This window comes from Oncorhynchus masou, chromosome 17 (genome assembly GCF_036934945.1).
Source record: "Oncorhynchus masou masou isolate Uvic2021 chromosome 17, UVic_Omas_1.1, whole genome shotgun sequence".
Lineage (NCBI taxonomy): Eukaryota > Metazoa > Chordata > Actinopteri > Salmoniformes > Salmonidae > Oncorhynchus > Oncorhynchus masou.
Window position 1 is genome coordinate 18,929,645 of NC_088228.1, and position 20,300 is coordinate 18,949,944.

At 42.7% G+C, this 20,300-nt stretch overlaps 1 protein-coding gene across 1 annotated transcript; it reads right to left on the minus strand.

Moving 5' to 3' along the window:
- Window positions 1-3,768: 3,768 nt before the first annotated feature.
- LOC135558646 (frizzled-8-like) lies at window positions 3,769-6,232 on the minus strand. The gene has a single exon (XM_064992619.1). The coding sequence runs from the start codon at window positions 5,904-5,906 to the stop codon at window positions 4,155-4,157; it is 1,752 nt and encodes a 583-aa protein (XP_064848691.1). The 5' UTR covers window positions 5,907-6,232; the 3' UTR covers window positions 3,769-4,154.
- Between the last annotated feature and the right edge of the window lie 14,068 nt (window positions 6,233-20,300).

Below are 20,300 nucleotides of genomic sequence, written 5' to 3' on the forward strand. Positions count from 1 at the left end.
ATTTTTGGTTCCAACCGTGTGTCTTTGTGAGACGCAGAGTTCGTGAACGGATGATCTCTGCATGTGTGGTTCCCACCGTGAAGCATGGAGGAGGTGTGATGGTGTGGGGGGCTTTGCTGGTGACACTGTCAGTGATTTATTTAGAATTCAAGGAATACTTAACCAGCATGGCTACCACAGCATTCTGCAGCAATACACCATCCCATCTGGTTTGAGCTTAGTGGGACTATCATTTGCCACACTAGGACAATGACCCAACACACCTCCAGGCTGTGTAAGGGCTATTTGTCCAAGAAGGAGAGTGATGGAGTGCTGCATCAGATGACCTGGCCTCCACAATCACCTGACCTCAATCCAATTGAGATGGTTTGGGATGGGTTGGACTTCAGAGTGAAGGAAAAGCAGCCAACAAGTGCACAGCATATGTGGGAATTCCTTTAAGACTGTTGGAAAAGCATTCCTCATGGAGCTGGTTGAGAGAATGCCAAGAGTGTGCAAAGCTATCATCAAGGCAAGGGGGGCTACTTTGAAGAATCTAAAATGTTTAATGTTTTGATTTGTTTAACACTTTTTTGGTTACTACATGATTCCATATGTGCTATTTCATAGTTTTGATGTCTTCACTATTATTCTACAAGCTAGAAAATAGTAGAACATTAAGAAAAACCCTTGAATCTGTTGGTGTGTCCAAACTTTTGACTGGTACTGTATATGTACATATATCTGCCTACCTCAATTACCTCGTACCCCTGCGGTTTGACTCGGTACTGGTACCCCGTGTCTGTAGCCAAGTTATCATTACTTATTGTGTATTTATTCCCTCTGTTATTATTTTTCTTATATATTTTGCGTTGTTGGGAAGGGCCCGTATGTAAGCATTTCACTCTTAGTCTACACCTGTTGTTTACATGTAACAAATACAATTTTTTTTTTTTTGGGACACAGATCCTAGTAAAACCTGAGGGGTGGCCAGCAGTCCCTCTGGCTGAAATCAGTAGTCAGTTCATCTAAAACTGAATAAAATACTTGCTTTGATGTTTTCCTTGCAGAATCCTTATGGAATTGTCTCGATGTTAGCCAATGTACTGTATACGTTGATGTACAATATTCTGTATACGTTTGGATTTTCTGTCACAGTTATGTGGCCTTTTTAACTGTGGCACCATCTTACTTCTGTATTCAATTTCAACAGAGGTTTCTCAATCAATCAGTAGACAAAGACACCATTCAATGTGCCCCTTATTAATAAATGGCACCCAATTCCCTATGAAGTGCATTGCTTTTGACCTGGGCCATTTGGGACACATACTATGGATGGCCTCTAAGTGATGGTCCCTTCCTGTACCCACTAGTGAACTTCCTGTTTATCTTGGCAGGAGGTGGATCTGGCGTGACCTCCATAATCTCATTTCCTCTGTTGATTTTAGCCTAGAGTGTACACAGCCTGACCTGCACACACACACACACACGTGCGCATGCCCTGACCTCTCTACATTGGATTGGAAGAATCTCTGGCTATGTCTCAAATGACTAGGGCTGGTCAAAAGTAGTGCACTATATAGGAAATATGGTGCAATTTGGGAAGCAACATATGAGCTTGTCTCTGAGCTGAAGCATAGTTGTAGCCACCTGTTTGTTCCCTATGTATTGTTAAAATAGCATAGGCCTACCAATTGTTTTATATTTTATTGGAACGTCAATTACTTAAAGGTATTGAAAAAACAAAATAATTAAATGTATTCAATTGATAATGTGATATTGTGCATATTTAATATATTTTTATTATTTTGAAATAATGTTTATTAAGTGCTTGTTACAGGTTTGTTGAAAGCTTGTAACTCATGGGGATATTCTTTGTCCACAGGGTGGCAGTATGGTATCACTGACTGCAGTAGCCAAGTTGATACAGTCTATCTTTTAAATAAATGTCAAATTAAGTCAGGATTGCAGTTTATGAACTAGGATGAGAGCAATTACAACTGGGTCCCACCAACATCATGCTGTAAAGTCCCTGTTTGGTTGGACAGTTTTAAGAGGTAAGCCAATGATTTGTTATGGTCATGACCTCTTCTAAATCTCCAAATGGATAAGAACATTTGAATTTAAATCATTTTTATTTCATATTATTATATATTATATATATCTGGGTATTGGCTAAACTTTGATCAAGTAAACACAGGCCTCATTTTGAAAGCTTGGGCCTCTAAAACACACGTGTGTTCGCACCCAGCAGTGGTGCTATTTGCAGTTTTCAAATGCAATAGTTTCTTTATGCTTGTTAAGAAGATAATCCAGCTGTTTAAGCGCTGTTATGGTCAGATACACAGTAAACCGACCACACACTGAGTCTTAATGACCTTTTAACCATGAGCTGCAGCCTGGTCCCAGAGCATTGTGTTATTCTGTACCAATTAGAAATATTAGCAATATGTACAATATCTTACAAATTCGAAAAACGTATAATATGTTATGAATTCTAAAGTTAGCTAGGCTATGCATTAGGGTTAAGAGTTATGTTAAAGGCTTAAGGTTAGGGTAAAGTTTAGCTAAAAGGGTTAAGGTTATGGTTAGGTGAAGGTTTAGCTAACATGCTAAGTAGTTGCAAAGTGGCTAAAAAGTAGTTGAATAGCTCTTACTTAGTGAAAATACTAAAGTTTTCCGTGATGAGATTCGGACTCACAACCTAGACATTCGCGCTATACACCTATCCAACCACCCGGACAAGTAACCATCTGTCTTATGTAACCATAATCGCTCAAAAGTGGCTCAAAAGTGGTCTAAGGCGCTATATCACAGTGCTAGAGGCGTCACTATAGAGCTTGGTTCAATCCCGGGCTGTATCACAACCGGCCGTGATTGGGAGTCCCATAGAGCGGCGCACAATTGGCCCAGCGTCGTCCGGGTTATGGGAGGGTTTGGCTGGTGTAGGCTGTCATTCTAAATAAGAATTTGTTCCTAACTGACTTGCCTTGTTAAATAAAACCATACCAAATGTAACATATCATACTATTTTGAGTGTCCCGGATTTACGTGCACTATGAATAATCTATGAGACCAGACTGGGAAAACATAGGGTCACCTATTGAGTGTGGGCTGAGTCGCAAATGGCACCCTATTCCCCATATAGTGCACTACTTTTGACCAGGGCCCATGTGGCTCAGGTCAAAAGTAGTGCACTATATAGGGAACAGGGTGTCATTTGGGATTCATACTGTCTTCCCTCCCTCACTGTCTAACATCTTAATTATAAGGCCCTATGACATCTTGACAGTAAGAGTGGTGAGTATCCAGAACTCTGCCCCGCACAAACCTTCATAGGGATAGTAGTAGAATCCCTTTGATTTCATATTCATATGCAGGTCAGTGTGTGACATGTTTCACTGGGTCATCAGTATTAATTGGGGGCAGATTACGCAGCGTTTGTAACATAATTGTTGCACAGAGGGGTTCCCTCAAGAGAGGATTACTTGAACAGACCACATGTAGGGCTTTCACTGCCATTTCAACGTTTTTATGAATCCTCCTCGTACCCCACTGCTTGTGGTTGCATCTAGAATACCAACTGTTGATCCCAACAACCAACTGTTGTGTAGGCCTATTACATTTATATGAATTAATAATTAGATCACTTTGACAAATATGAATAGGGGGTTCTACTTATCCAAAAATCTCGTATCACGGCATGAAGACAGAAAAGCAAAAATTACATTTGCAAAATATAGAAGTGGTGCGCAGCTTTGGCGCAGAATGACTATCAAGACGCACGGGTAAAAATGTAATCAAATTACTTTTATTACCAAAATAAAGATCTTCTATCAAAGTGAATTATACATATATTCAATCTCGTATAAATTGTATATACAAATTTACAATGTGTGTACATCAATAATTATATAAATACATTAAGCACCAACGAAACCCGTATGACATTAAGGCATAGCCTACTTCAAATCATCTTTGAAAAGCTCATTTTGCAGGTGAAAAGCTCATTTTGTAGGTAAAAATTAGGCAAAGCCTCTAATTCTTCTGATTATATGGTTCTAAACTGGATGCGGGTCTCATTGTGCAAGAAAAATCATTAGGTGCTCGTTAATGTGCTAATTGGAACACGCTGATGGTCAATCCCAACGCAATTAGTGGTCCATTCTTCCTTTTCAAACCCGTGACAATGGCATCTGTTTGGGACAAGAGACAGAGCTCACTGTACCGGACCTCCACGTCAATCCCGTGCTAACGTCACTGTACATTGACCCGCTCGTGGCCTTGCTGCCCCAGCAGCAGCGGGTACAAAAAGTCCTCCAGGATTCCAGAGTTTTTCCCGACCAGACCCACGCGCCGGACGTGATGCCAACTAAAAGGCACATGAAATATTTCAGCATGAACACAGCATAGTCCGGCTTCTGCATGTCATGCTCCGACAAGCATGAACAGTTGTGGGTCATTTCCCAAGTCTGTCTGTTGTGCTGCTCATAGAAGTAACAGGCTACTATAATCGTGGCTGGGACAGTGTAAAGCACTGTAAAAATACCTATTCTGATCATCAGTCTCTCCAACTTGTCTGTTTTCGTCCCTCCTTGCTTTATAACACTCCGGATCCGGAACAGTGACACAAACCCAGCCAGGAGGAACATAGTTCCAATGAAAAGATAGATAACCAAAGGCGCCAAAACAAAGCCCCGGAGATTATCCAAATTCTGATTGCCAACATAGCATATTCCTGCCACAGGGTCACCATCCACTGAACTCAACGCCAACACAGCTATTGATTTCATGCTGGGTATCAGCCAGGCAGCTAAATGAAAATACTGGGAGTAACTGGCAATGGCCTCATTTCCCCACTTCATCCCCGCAGCCAGGAACCAGGTAAGAGACAGAATGACCCACCAAATAGAACTTGCCATGCCGAAAAAGTAGATAAGTAGAAAAACAATAGTACAAAGCGCAGGGCCGGTGGTCTCGTAGTGGATGTGTTCGGTATCATGCTCCATGTTACAAGCCACTTGTTCATGTCCAGCAATTAGTCTGACAATGTAGCCGACCGAGACAAACATGTAACAAGCAGAGAGGAATATAATGGGTCGCTCCGGGTATTTGAAACGATCCATGTCGATTAAAAAAGTTGCCACTGTTGCAAAAGTAGAGATAAAACATAACACGGACCATAATCCTATCCAGAATGCAGTAAATGTCCTTTCGTCTTGGGAGAAGTAAGGGTTGTGGCAAGGCATGGCACAGTTGAGTATCTGTCCTGTTTTAACTCTGTTATATAGAGGATTACTGTTGCTGACTGGAACCATGGGAGCGCGGCAGTGACACTGGGGTTCGCATGGAGAACTCGGAGGTTTGTGTTTACTGGGGTCGTTAGAACGGCCTTGTCCATTTTTCTTTCGTGGGTTTACTGGTTTAACAGGGCGATGTGTGGGCTTTGCAACCACTGGAGAAACAGTCGTCGTACTTCTGTTGTAGTCCATGCATAGTGTATCTTGGTTACCTTGCACTGGTAATAAATCGCATCTCATCCTGTCTGGCCACGGGAACCCGTACTGTCTCATCAGAGGCGCACAGCCTGCCTTGGCTCTCTCACAGACACTCCGACAAGGCGGCAGGGGCTTCTTGTAGTCCTCCAGGCAAATAGGAGTGTACATGCTACAGAGAAAGAACTTCAGGTCCGGAGAACACTTGATTTCCACCAGGGGCCAAAACTGGTGCACCTCCAGCCCTGCCTCGTCCTGTGTGTCGTGGTTGAACTGGTTGGGCATGTAGGTGTAGTTGTATCCGATTCCTTTGCATAAGGGCACGGATATCTCCTGGCATTGTAGCTCCTTCGCCGCGGCGCAGCTCGACCTGTGTAGAACGAGTGCAAAAAACATGCACCATCCCAAACCCAACAAGTTACACTCCATCATCACTCACTGTTGAATTCGTCTGCTTCCAAGTGCCAACGAATTAGCGCTTGCAAGTAGGTTGTGAAGTACGATTAATCAAGAGATGCTGATAAACTCATCCTTGGCGCAGACGGTGTTCTTGGGGAGTAGCCTGTGGGTGTCTCGTCTGTCTGATAAAATGGTAGGAATCCACACAGCACACCGATTTATTATATATTGATTTGACGTTATTCTGTAAAAATCGACCACTCTTCTCCGTCTACTATTGACTGCCAGACTATGATTTACGCGCCGATACCATTCGGTTTCTCCCCATGTTCGTAAATGGCACCATTGTTTTTGATCGCTCTACATGCTCTGTTGTTGGCGGATGCATTGAATGGGATATATATGGAGGGAGGCGAAGTCACTCCCTCTATTGGAGCGCCTAATCACAGAGCGACAGGGGCGGGGAACCAGTGTAAATCAATCAAGTGTTTCTCAAAGGTGTTTGTTTACATGTTCCACTCCATAGAATAATCTTTTTTTAATGACTTCGTCTTTGTTTATTCTTCTCGTTATGCAGTGAATTGAATTGTACCTTTACATGAACTTGTGTTGTGGGTAAATTAACACAGTCCTAAGCTTCCGAAATATAAACATTTTTGCTGATTGATTTGTTGCATTGCAATAATTGTTAGGTAAATGAAGGCCTATTTCACAGGGTCCTTATTAGGTCACAGCGTAATCATGCACTAGGCCAGGGAAACACTGCACGAGGCACACCTAAAGGCGTCAGCATGCTCCAGTTGGGCTGGCGCCTAGCCGAACCAAACGAGTGTGCTCGCATACTCCCTGAAAATACATTCGCTTGAAAAACTAGCAAATGTCTTTTAGGAGAGTATGCCAGCACACTTGTTCGGTTCTGCTAGCTGGATTCGGTTAGGCGCCAGCCCAACTGGAGCATGCTGACGCCTCAACACATTCAAAAGGATATTTACATTTCAGTCAATCATGGATACAATTTGAGAAATATGGAGATATTCATGACCTGGGGCATATCTGTGATTTTAAATGTAACACATAAACTGGAAACCTTTAACACTGTGCTCGGTATAGACCCAAGGAACACATTTCATCACACTTTGGGGCAGTGTGGAGACAGTGGGGGTTAATGTGGGAGAGGTAGGAGTCCCCAGGGCTTTGTCCAAAACTAAAGAAAGAGGTCTTAATTGTGGTGCCAATGTTTCATTTAGTGCTTGTATAGGCCCCATGCTGAGGAGGTGATTACCGAAATGCCTGTCAACGCCTAACAAACTTCCTGAGGATATGTGTCAATAGTCTAAGTCGATGGATTATGGGGAAATAGATGAACAAAGCTGATAGATTGGAAATATATGTGATGGCTGTCATTAACGTGATTCTGTTGGCGCACTAATTGGTTAGGGTAATCTCAAGCAAAGTCATAATGTTATTTTACTACAGTGACCAACTGCCCAAGTCTCCTGGTCTTATCTACATATTTCCTCTCTTTCACCATCATTCTCCAATAGGCTACGATCACCATAGAATGGAGGAGGACAGGCACATCATTTAAAACATTGAGGTATGGCGCTTATGTGGTCTTCATGCATTTTGTTTCAAGGAAATCTGGCAGAGCTGTGCTTCCAACACCTGCCACTGGCTACTCTGCATTGACATTATCTGATAGATTTCTGTGAGTGCTTCACCTCCTTCCCTGCCCCCATTACAAGGGTTTGTGTCCCAAATGGCACCCAAATCTCTACATAGTGCACTACTTTTAACCAGAGCCCTATGGGCATTGGTCAAAAGTAGTGCACTATATGGGGAATAGGGTGCAATTTAGGATGTACACAAGCTGTGAACTGGAGGTGAAAGCTGCAGAACATAACAGGTGTCCAGTATCAGGGCCAAAGGCCAACATAATGGAGACTATCGGATGAGGATCAGCATCAGTTACCCTGATTGTGTTTGCATACCAAATGGCACCCAAAAGTAGAGCATTAAATAGGGAATAGGGTGCTATTTGGGATGCAACCTGTGTATATTAGAGTCATAGGGCCCTGTATTGATTAAAAGACAGATAGCGGTGCAGTCCAGCCACCAACTGTTGAAACGCCGCCCCTGTTTTTAACTGCGATAGCAAGTGTTGGGTTACATATGGCCCCCTGCATTCCAAATTTAAAAGGGTGGAAATTGAATTACTGCATCTGTTTAAAACTCAATTTCTACTCTATGTTCTCTGGCCTGTTCTCCCAGGGCTCTCACAGTTCATGATGCCAGGGAGAGAGAGAGAGAGAGAGGAGAGAAAGAACTAGAGAAAGGGAGAGCGAGAGAGGGGTGGAGGAGAGAGAGAGAGGGGTGGGGAGGGAGGGAGAGACACATAGAGAGGTGGAGGAGAAAGTGAGAGGAAGAGACACAGAGAGAGAGAAAGGTGGAAGGCAGAGAAAGAGATAGAAAAATGATGGCGAGAGAAAGAGACACAGAGAGATAGAGAGGTGGAGGGAGAGACAGAGACAGAGAGACAGAGAGAGACATAGAAAGAGGGAGAGAGAGGTGGAGGGAGAGGGAGAGACACATAGAGAGAGAGAGGGGGGGGGGGTGATAGAGAGCGAGAGGGCCCTGGCAGTAAACCCCAGAAATGCTAAAATAATATTTTTCCAGAGAAGATCCAGATCTCAGGGAATTAGACCAAAGTTTTCAATTGGTACAAAATATATAGAGTACTGCACACACTACAATTACTTAGGTTTTAAAATAAGCTCAATTGGACACCTTAACGATGCAGTGAATGAACTGAGAGAGAAAGCACGCAGGGCATTCTTCTCCATTAAATATGTTATTGAACCAATTGCACTTTATGCCAGCGAGGTGTGGGATCCATTTGCAAAACAAGATTTCACCAAATGGGACATACACCCCATTGAAACCCTGCATGCAGAGTTCTGTAAGATTCTCCTACATGTCCAGAGGAAAACTACAAACAATGCATGCAGGGCAGAATTAGGGCAAAGAAAAGAGTCCCCTCATCCAGCTGGTCCTGGGGCTGAGTTCACAAACCTGTTCTACTAACACACTGAAGCCTCAGGACCAGAACATCCAATCAATCAGAATAAAACAAATTACAACACAGTCAAATCAAAACTACATTTCTTATTTGGGAAAAACAAGCACAAAGCTAAATGCAGTGCATCTGGCCTTAAATCGACAGTACACCATGGCTAACTACTTGACCATGGTTACTGATCAAAACCTTAGAAAAACCTTGACAAAGTACAGCCTTGCCATTGAGAAGGGTAGACACAGGAAAACCTGGCTCCCTGTAGAGGAAAGGCTGTGCAACCACTGCACAACAGCAGAACCTGAGACAGAGCTGCATTTCCTGACAAAATGTAAAAAATATAAAACAATTAGTGTAATTTCCCCAAATTTGAAGCCCTTATTCAAAGATTTCAAAGATCTCTCTGATGAGAGTAGGCTACCCGTCCTGTTGGGGGAGGACACAGAGAGCTGTGGGTTGGCAGCGCACTACATTACTGCCTGCCATAAGATGAGGGACAGTGTCTGACAGACCAAACACCCTGCACATGTCCTCTACTGTATGCTTATTGTTATTGTTCAATGTATGGTTATTTTGACCCTTGGTTACTGTTGTTACTGTCGTCACGTTGACAATTTTGATTCTTATTATCTTAATATTGTAAATATCCAAAGTAAGCTTTGGCAACATGTACATTGTTACGTCATGCCAATAAAGCAAATTGAATTGAGAGAGAGGGGGGGGGACACACATGGAAAGAGAGAGAGGGGGGGTTGAGGCGAGAGAGAGAAAGGGGTGGAGGGAGAGGGATAGAGAGAAGGGTGGAGGAGAGGGGGGTGGAGGAGTAAGGGAGAGACAGAGAGAGAGCGGGGGAAGGAGAGAGAGAGGAGGGGGAGAGGGAGAGACACGGGGAGAGAGAGAGAGAGAGAGAAAGAGAGAGAGAGAGAGAGAGGTGGAGGAGAGAGAGAACTAGAGACTGAGAGGGGGAGAGATAAGTGGAGGAGAGAGAGAGTGAACTAGAGAAAGAGAGGGGGAGAGAGAAGTGGAGGAGAGAGAGAGAACTAGAGAAAGAGAGGGGGAGAGAGGAATAAGACTAATTTGAGACACATAGATGTTGAACCACAGCGACCATGTTTTTTTTGAGAAGAGTATTTGATTCTGAGTTCGGACACATAAAGTTTCTATGCGAAAACCACGTCTAAGACGCATACATTCAGTTGTTCCAAAGTCGCGCTAAAGAGGGAGGCTCGCTCAGATAGTGGTAGCACCAGCGCAGATCAAATACACAACTGGAACTCAGATTAAGGTGTTTACATGTCCTAATCATTTGAAAGATTGCTCATGAAGCCAGGTGTTTTAATCGGTGTATGCTTACTATTGTGTTTACATGACTATTGCATAATCTGCCCACAGCCATCATCAGTTTTATATTGAATTATTACTGTGCATGTAAACGTACTCACAGTTATTTGTAACATATTGGATATTTGGACCATTTTACAAGGATGATACTTGTTTGCGATTGTTGTGTTACGAATGATTTATAAATACACAATTTACGATTGATTTCTGTAGCACTTAGTCTAGCATTTCCTCTGGATTTTTCAACTGAGCATCCTGGCCTATTTTGCTAACTAAATCAGGTTTCAGAATATCTTTTGAAGTCTGGGAAAAGTAAATAAACATGTAATTTTGGTCCTCAGGTAAAGCGGAATCATTTGTGTATTAGTAAAGTGGGCTGACAGTAACTAGATCTCATTTAGGACTGAAATGAGGTTGGGCCTCCTCTCTCTCAAAACATTGTTTACTTCAGTTTGAACACACAGTCTTTAGGATGCCACCCTTCATCTCTGATGGGATACTGCCCTGTTGCTGAGTTCTTAGCACCCAATGAATAACCAATTTACAAACATAGCCGAGCTGTGCCTCTCAGTACTGCCCACCTCGCTTCAGGGTGAAGTTCTTCCTAGGTACAGATCTAGGATCAGCTTTCCCTCCCCCAAAACCTTAACCATTAGTGGGGAAAATGCTATACTGACCCAAGATCAGCGTCTAAGGTCAACATCACCCTACACCCCCAACACCAACACTTTCCAAGTGCTGATTCACTCCCCAACCTGTAGTTGTAGCAGACCCCTGTCTGTTTTGTATACCCAGAGATTTGCTGCTAATCATTTTTCTAATTTTCTATTTTTCGTCTTTAACTCTGCCTCGTTGGGGAAATGCCTGTGAGTAAAGCATTTCACTGTATTGTGTTTGGTGCATGTCCATGTGACAAATAAAATAGTGTTTTATTTTAGGTGTATCTGGGCCCCCAACTACACACACACACACACACACACACACACACACACACACACACACACACACACACACACACACACACACACACACACACACACACACACACACACACACACACACACACACACACACACACACACACACTTCCCTCCCCAGTAGCCCTGAGGTGACAAAGGTTGTATCTATTGAATGAGCATAACTCCAGCTTGTTACCTTAACAAAGAAGGCCCATCCCTCCAATCAGTCTGCTGCTGAGAGGAGCAGAGCAGAGCAGGTCAGTGAATACAGTCATCTGCTGATTAGGCCTAGCGCTCACTCACATAGTTGGATAGTATGAGAGCTGGCCAGCGTGCATTGCCTTTACAAAGATGGGATTGTTGTGAATGTAGTCTCTGAAAGTACCTGGCTGGTAAACATGATAATGAAAAACATACTGTAACAGGTACATCATTAATGGCTAATAAACAAATCCATTGGAAAGCTAATGATGGATCTCTGATAAAAAAATAGAGAACATGTTCCTAGTCTACATAGTTAATTTAGTAACATGTGAGCCCAACACACCTAGGGTGCCATGTGTGCCCTTCTAAATTAACACTTCTCTAAACGTCAATAAACCCTGAAACATGGGGCTATTTTAAAGGGAACAATTGGAAACATTTATGCCATGTTTATAATTATACTCTTTCTTCTGCTGCTATGGCGTCCTCAGTAAGGGAAACAGGGCCGTTCTGGCTTCACACAACCAGGGATTCATCAGAACTGTGACAACAAGCTGGAATCCTACTAGCTAGTGCACTTTGAGCTATCCATGATGGTTTATTGCTAACCTCTCATCTGAGGGAATGCCTGGGCTAGACTACTCAGTGGCCCTCAGTCCCAAAACACACCCTATTTCCAGAGTCCTGGTCAAAAGTACTGCACTATATAGTGAATAGGGTGGGCTCTGGTAAAAAGTAGTGCACTATATAGTGAATAGGGTGGGCTCTGGTAAAAAGTAGTGCACTATATAGTCAATAGGGTGGGCTCTGGTAAAAAGTAGTGCACTATATAGTGAATAGGGTGGGCTCTGGTAAAAAGTAGTGCACTATATAGTGAATTTGGTGGGCTCTGGTAAAAAGTAGTGCACTATATAGTGAATAGGGTGGGCTCTGGTAAAAAGTAGTGCACTATATAGTGAATAGGGTGGGCTCTGGTAAAAAGTAGTGCATTATATAGCGAATAGGGTGGGCTCTGGTAAAAAGTAGTGCACTATATAGTGAATAGGGTTGGCTCTGGTAAAAAGTAGTGCACTATATAGTGAATAGGGTGGGCTCTGGTAAAAAGTAGTGGTCCTGTGTGGCTCAGTCGGTAGAGCATGGCGCTTGCAACGCCAAGCGTCGTGGGTTCGATTCCCGCTGGGGCCACCCATATGTAAAAGTAGTGGCCCCAGCCGACTTGTAAGTCGCTTTGGACAAAAGCGTCTGCTAAATGGGATATATTAGTGCACTATATAGTGAATAGGGTGGGCTCTGGTAAAAAGTAGTGCACTATATAGTGAATTTGGTGGGCTCTGGTAAAAAGTAGTGCACTATATAGTGAATAGGGTGGGCTCTGGTAAAAAGTAGTGCACTATATAGTGAATAGGGTGGGCTCTGGTAAAAAGTAGTGCACTATATAGTGAATAGGGTGGGCTCTGGTAAAAAGTAGTGCACTATATAGTGAATTTGGTGGGCTCTGGTAAAAAGTAGTGCACTATATAGTGAATAGGGTGGGCTCTGGTAAAAAGTAGTGCCCTATATAGCGAATAGGGTGGGCTCTGGTAAAAAGTAGTGCACTATATAGTGAATAGGGTGGGCTCTGGTAAAAAGTAGTGCACTATATAGTGAATAGGGTGGGCTCTGGTAAAAAGTAGTGCACTATATAGTGAATAGGGTGGGCTCTGGTAAAAAGTAGTGCCCTATATAGCGAATTTGGTGGGCTCTGGTAAAAAGTAGTGCACTATATAGTGAATAGGGTGGGCTCTGGTAAAAAGTAGTGCACTATATAGTGAATAGGGTGGGCTCTGGTAAAAAGTAGTGCACTATATAGTGAATTTGGTGGGCTCTGGTAAAAAGTAGTGCACTATATAGTGAATAGGGTGGGCTCTGGTAAAAAGTAGTGCCCTATATAGCGAATAGGGTGGGCTCTGGTAAAAAGTAGTGCACTATATAGTGAATAGGGTGGGCTCTGGTAAAAAGTAGTGCACTATATAGTGAATAGGGTTGGCTCTGGTAAAAAGTAGTGCACTATATAGCAAATAGGGTGGGCTCTGGTAAAAAGTAGTGCACTATATAGTGAATAGGGTGGGCTCTGGTAAAAGGTAGTGCACTATACAGTGAATAGGGTGGGCTCTGGTAAAAAGTAGTGCACTATATAGTCAATAGGGTGGGCTCTGGTAAAAAGTAGTGCACTATATAGTGAATAGGGTGGGCTCTGGTAAAAGGTAGTGCACTATATAGTGAATAGGGTGGGCTCTGGTAAAAAGTAGTGCACTATATAGTGAATAGGGTGGGCTCTGGTAAAAAGTAGTGCACTATATAGTGAATAGGGTGGGCTCTGGTAAAAAGTAGTGCACTATATAGTCAATAGGGTGGGCTCTGGTAAAAAGTAGTGCACTATATAGTGAATAGGGTGGGCTCTGGTAAAAAGTAGTGCACTATATAGTGAATAGGGTGAGCTCTGGTAAAAAGTAGTGCACTATATAGTCAATAGTGTGGGCTCTGGTAAAACGTAGTGCACTATATAGTCAATAGGGTGGGCTCTGGTAAAAAGTAGTGCACTATATAGTGAATAGGGTGAGCTCTGGTAAAAAGTAGTGCACTATATAGTGAATAGGGTGGGCTCTGGTAAAAAGTAGTGCACTATATAGCAAATAGGGTGGGCTCTGGTAAAAAGTAGTGCACTATATAGTCAATAGGGTGGGCTCTGGTAAAAAGTAGTGCACTATATAGTGAATAGGGTGGGCTCTGGTAAAAGGTAGTGCACTATATAGCAAATAGGGTGGGCTCTGGTAAAAAGTAGTGCACTATATAGTGAATAGGGTGGGCTCTGGTAAAAAGTAGTGCACTATATAGTGAATAGGGTGGGCTCTGGTAAAAAGTAGTGCACTATATAGCGAATAGGGTTGGCTCTGGTAAAAAGTAGTGCACTATATAGTGAATAGGGTGGGCTCTGGTAAAAAGTAGTGCCCTATATAGCGAATAGGGTGGGCTCTGGTAAAAAGTAGTGCACTATATAGTGAATAGGGTGGGCTCTGGTAAAAGGTAGTGCACTATATAGTGAATAGGGTGGGCTCTGGTAAAAAGTAGTGCACTATATAGTGAATAGGGTGGGCTCTGGTAAAAAGTAGTGCACTATATAGTCAATAGGGTGGGCTCTGGTAAAAAGTAGTGCACTATATAGTGAATAGGGTGGGCTCTGGTAAAAGGTAGTGCACTATACAGTGAATAGGGTGGGCTCTGGTAAAAAGTAGTGCACTATATAGTGAATAGGGTGGGCTCTGGTAAAAAGTAGTGCACTATATAGCGAATAGGGTGGGCTCTGGTAAAAAGTAGTGCACTATATAGTGAATAGGGTTGGCTCTGGTAAAAAGTAGTGCACTATATAGTGAATAGGGTGGGCTCTGGTAAAAAGTAGTGCACTATTTAGTGAATAGGGTGGGCTCTGGTAAAAAGTAGTGCACTATATAGCGAATAGGGTGGGCTCTGGTAAAAAGTAGTGCACTATATAGCGAATAGGGTGGGCTCTGGTAAAAAGTAGTGCACTATATAGTGAACAGGGTGGGCTCTGGTAAAAAGTAGTGCACTATATAGTGAATAGGGTGGGCTCTGGTAAAAAGTAGTGCACTATATAGTGAATAGGGTGGGCTCTGGTAAAAAGTAGTGCACTATATAGTCAATAGGGTGGGCTCTGGTAAAAAGTAGTGCACTATATAGTCAATAGGGTGGGCTCTGGTAAAAAGTAGTGCACTATATAGTCAATAGGGTGGGCTCTGGTAAAAAGTAGTGCACTATATAGTGAATAGGGTGGGCTCTGGTAAAAAGTAGTGCACTATATAGTCAATAGGGTGGGCTCTGGTAATAAGTAGTGCACTATATAGTGAATAGGGTGGGCTCTGGTAAAAAGTAGTGCACTATATAGCGAATAGGGTGGGCTCTGGTAAAAAGTAGTGCACTATATAGTGAATAGGGTGGGCTCTGGTAAAAAGTAGTGCACTATATAGTCAATAGGGTGGGCTCTGGTAAAAAGTAGTGCACTATATAGTGAATAGGGTGGGCTCTGGTAAAAAGTAGTGCACTATATAGTGAATAGGGTGGGCTCTGGTAAAAAGTAGTGCACTATATAGTCAATAGGGTGGGCTCTGGTAAAAAGTAGTGCACTATATAGTGAATAGGGTGGGCTCTGGTAAAAAGTAGTGCACTATATAGTCAATAGGGTGGGCTCTGGTAATAAGTAGTGCACTATATAGTGAATAGGGTGGGCTCTGGTAAAAAGTAGTGCACTATATAGCGAATAGGGTGGGCTCTGGTAAAAAGTAGTGCACTATATAGTGAATAGGGTGGGCTCTGGTAAAAAGTAGTGCACTATATAGTCAATAGGGTGGGCTCTGGTAAAAAGTAGTGCACTATATAGTGAATAGGGTGGGCTCTGGTAAAAAGTAGTGCACTATATAGTGAATAGGGTGGGCTCTGGTAAAAAGTAGTGCACTATATAGCGAATAGGGTGGGCTCTGGTAAAAAGTAGTGCACTATATAGTGAATAGGGTGGGCTCTGGTAAAAAGTAGTGCACTATATAGTCAATAGGGTGGGCTCTGGTAAAAAGTAGTGCACTATATAGTCAATAGGGTGGGCTCTGGTAAAAAGTAGTGCACTATATAGTGAATAGGGTGGGCTCTGGTAAAAAGTAGTGCACTATATAGTGAATAGCGTCACATTTTGGAGGCAGTCCGACTGCTCACCGAGATAATTTCTCTGAGTAATTAGACCACAGTAATAAGCCACTGTGGAAAAGGAAGACATTTTGTAATATAACTTTTCCCTTTTCCCAGCATGGTAGAGATTTTAGCCAGCTTGGAATCGAACTAAAATCTTCTGGACATGATACATTTGTGTCACACAATCTCTATGCAGGGTTACATTTCAGTTACCTCGGAAATCCCTGGCTTCTCACGTTCTGTTCGAAATTGTCGAGTCAATGAGGCAAGACTTGGAAGGATGGCCATGAGAGACTAGTAGCTCAGTAATAATGGGATCCTAAGCTACAGTATATCTTGTCCTGATTTAACAGTAGTGACCTCTGGGATAATGTGCCCCCTCAGTCTCTAAAGTCAATGTGATGTATTACAGCATATTTCTGATAAATGGAGTTAGTACTAGTAAATACTGCTATTGGAAAATCTTTATACTCTCTTATACTCTTTATACTCCGGAAGCCATTTTGTTTTATGGTTAAAGAGGAGATTTGTAGCATCCCATCACTTTAGAAGTAAAAAAGCCTCGCCCTCATCCTCTCAGGCAAGTGGGGAGTTGGCATCATGCCCTCTGTGTAGACTGTGGGTTTTTACCACTAGTGAACCTGTTGCCCCCTTTACCTCTGGGCTGAGTCCTAAATGAAACCCAATACGCTATTTAGTGCACTACGTAAAATGTAGTGCACTAAATAGGCAATAGTGTGCCATTACGGATGCAGCCCCTGGTTTCCAATGCTGCAGGGCTGGAAAACTCATTCAAGATGGTTATCAGATCATATGTAACAACATGAGAGAAGATTGCAAATCAAAATGCTCAGCATATTATTTTCTTGCACTTTTAAATAGGCATGTTTCCTCATTATCTTGGAACACCTAGACCCCTCAACCCCAACTCTGGACCTCGAAGCCAGTTCCACTGCATTTTTTCATTGTTTCCCTCTAATCAGGGAACAATTTATACCTGGAACACCAGGTGTGTAGAATTAATTATCATGTAGAACAGAAAACCAGCAGGCTCTGGAGCTCATATGATAAGAGTTGAAAACACCTGACCTAGACACAAACGTGCGCATAAACGAACGCACGCACACAAACGCCCCACCCCGGTAGTGCAGTCCAGGGTGTTGACCGACCAGCTTAACCTTCAGCGATGCCCTGCTATGTTTGCCCATGTCAGGGTCCAAACAGCAGCCTAACAGCAGCCCTACTTCAGCATGTACACGATGCAGGGTCCTATGGGTTGAACCCACTCGACACATTCCACACAGCCGTGACAAGCCGACCAGGCCAGACGGCACCGGGCAGCCCCGGCTGTGGGCCAAGCCCCTTGGTCCACGGGAGAAATAATCCTGACACACTGGTTGAGTCCCAAATGGCACCCTATTCCCTACAGAGTGCACTGTATTTGCCAAATTTAGTGCACTATATAGGGAATGGGGTGTTATTTGGGACACAAACACGGACTAACACACTGGCAGCTTCACATTGAACCGAGAGCTCCAGAACCAGCCTCCCCAGACGAGCATGAGGAGAGAGGGAGGACTGGGGGAGAGAGAAAGAGAGGGAAAGCCTATCATAAAGTGTTAATATAAAACTGGAAAAAGTTGTAGTTCTGTATACCTGCTTAACCAGCCTGAGACAGCACGGCTGAGGCTCTAGTGGCTGAAACAGGAGCATAAGCAGAGAGAGAGGGAGCAGAGGAGAGGGAATAAATGAAAACCAGTGTGACAGAATTTGTGTTTTAGAAAAATCAACACAGAGCAGTGTGTGTGAGAGTGAGGTGTCTGTCAGTCTATGAATGACTAAGTACACGTCCAGCGTTCATTAGCTCAGTCGTTAAAGCTATCTCACCACAGAATAGGCCTTACTATCGCTGTGTTGAAGTGTCAATGAAGGGCGCAGTTTCCTCTGATGCCAGAACCTGCATTAGTGAGATAACATTAGTGTTGTCATAGGCTAACGAAGAGAGAGGGAGATGGCTGTAGGCCTACAATACAGGTATTAAGACAAGGTATGAGGAGGGTGTTCCCAAGACTAGGTCAAAGGTCAGGAGTATTGCGATAGATTCTTTTTAAGTGTGTACTTGCGACTGCACTTGAAGGAAAAGGGTGGCTTCTTTGAAGAATCTCAAATATAAAACACCTTTTTGGTTACTAGATGATTCCTTATTAGTTATTTCATAGTTTTGATGTCTTCACTATTATTCTACAATTGTAGAATTTTTTTTTTTAAATTGGACTAAGTAGGCGTGTCCAAACGTTTGACTGGTACTGTACCATCAACTATTATATTGCAAAGTTACACAGTCCAGTCTGATTCCAGACTGCCTGTACCTACTAATCAGAGAAGCCCTGTATGCTTCTATCCTGTGTTTCATTACCATGGAGATATTGTTTCTATTATTCTGTAGTGGGTGCCTTGACATAAGGATGTAACGTGGTGTTTACTGTCCAGGAAGTAGATACATATGTTTGACGTTCACTCTGAAAGTGACAGAGGCTCGTTGCCCATTGTGAATGAGAGAGAATCAATTCGGTCATATGTTGATCGTACTATTGCTGGTTCCACATAGGCTATATACGTTCAGTAGCACAATGCACTGTCCTATCTGAACCTATCAACAGATGGTATTCAGAAAGTATTCACACACCTCGACTTATTCCACATTTTGTTGATACAGGCTGAATTCAAAATGGACTAAATAGATGTGGAGGGAGAGAGAAAGGGAAACCTGTAGGAAATACCTTTTCTGGCATCTGATAGAAACACCTATTGACTTGGACTGCCTGTGGTTGAAACATACATTAACTATGCAATTACTCCCTGTGGTCCTCTGCGAGATGTCAGAGATATTTTTAGTGTCACACTGTATTTACTTAACGCCCAATTATGAGGCATTTCCCATTTCAGCAGTCACACTTCAGCATGTCTTTAAAACATCTAAATGTGGTTTATCATTGTGTGATATATTTCAATATAGACTTACAGTTGAGCGATTGTTAACAACACCACGCCGTGATTAAGTGGATGTCATTTTGGTTTATGGCATTTATAGAATGACCTTTGAGCCAGTAGTAAGAACTCAACTCCGTTCTTATTGCCCATGTTGTTCAGCCACAAAGAGGACCCTCTGGGCCTGTCTGGAAGGTACGCCTGTAAAAGTCCTGCACATGACCGTCTATGGCTGCCTTGCTAAGCGTCCACGCGTGCTTCTGTTGAGAGTCCATGTTTTACTAGATAGGCATCTCCTGCAGTCAGACACATGCAAAAATATTTTCTTGCATACTGTACAATGTGTACTCATGCAGTGAAAACACATGGTATTTTGAGGGAGGTTTTGTACAATACACTTGTTATAGAGATTGACCCGTTGAGCTCTTCAAACTTTACAACACTTTGCATAAAGGATATAAAGATATAAAATACATGCTAATAAAACCAGGAAGAAATTCTTTATTAAAAATTCCAGAAACTGCAATAAATCTCAGTGTCCAATAGAGTGGCTGGATTCTGATGCATGTACGTCATAATGTAAATCTACTACTTTTATCACCAACTGGCTTTGAGTCCTAAATGGCTCCCTTTCTAGTGCACTACTTTTCACCAGAGCTCATAGGGCACTGGTCAAAAGTAGTGCACTATATACGGTGCAATTTGGGATGCAGTCCTGATTTGTAGGAAGCAACAACAGAACAGTAAATGTTAACACCTTTTTAAATGTGACATCATTGTCAGCCAGGGAAAGTGACAGATGACATATCCATGCACTTGAACAACAGAGTAGGTTGTTATTTTAGTTAATGGTTACACCATTATGCAGCGTGGCATGCTTATCATTTCACACGTATAAAAGCCATGATGTTTTATGGCCATATTTACTACACTGTTGTTGTATCATAGTTGCCTATAACAGAGGAGAGACCATGTGATGAATAACACTTTGCCCTCCATGCAGAAATGCAAAAATACACAACTATAAAGCAATAAGTATCAACCAAACAATATAACTAGGATAAATGCAAAGAGACACACAACTGTAGCAAAGCAATAGTACTATTCAAACATTATAACTAGGAGAAA

Excerpts from the sequence above, each read along its gene's own strand:
- LOC135558646 (XM_064992619.1), bottom strand. The coding sequence starts at position 5,906 with ATGATGGAGTGTAACTTGTTGGGTTTGGGATGGTGCATGTTTTTTGCA.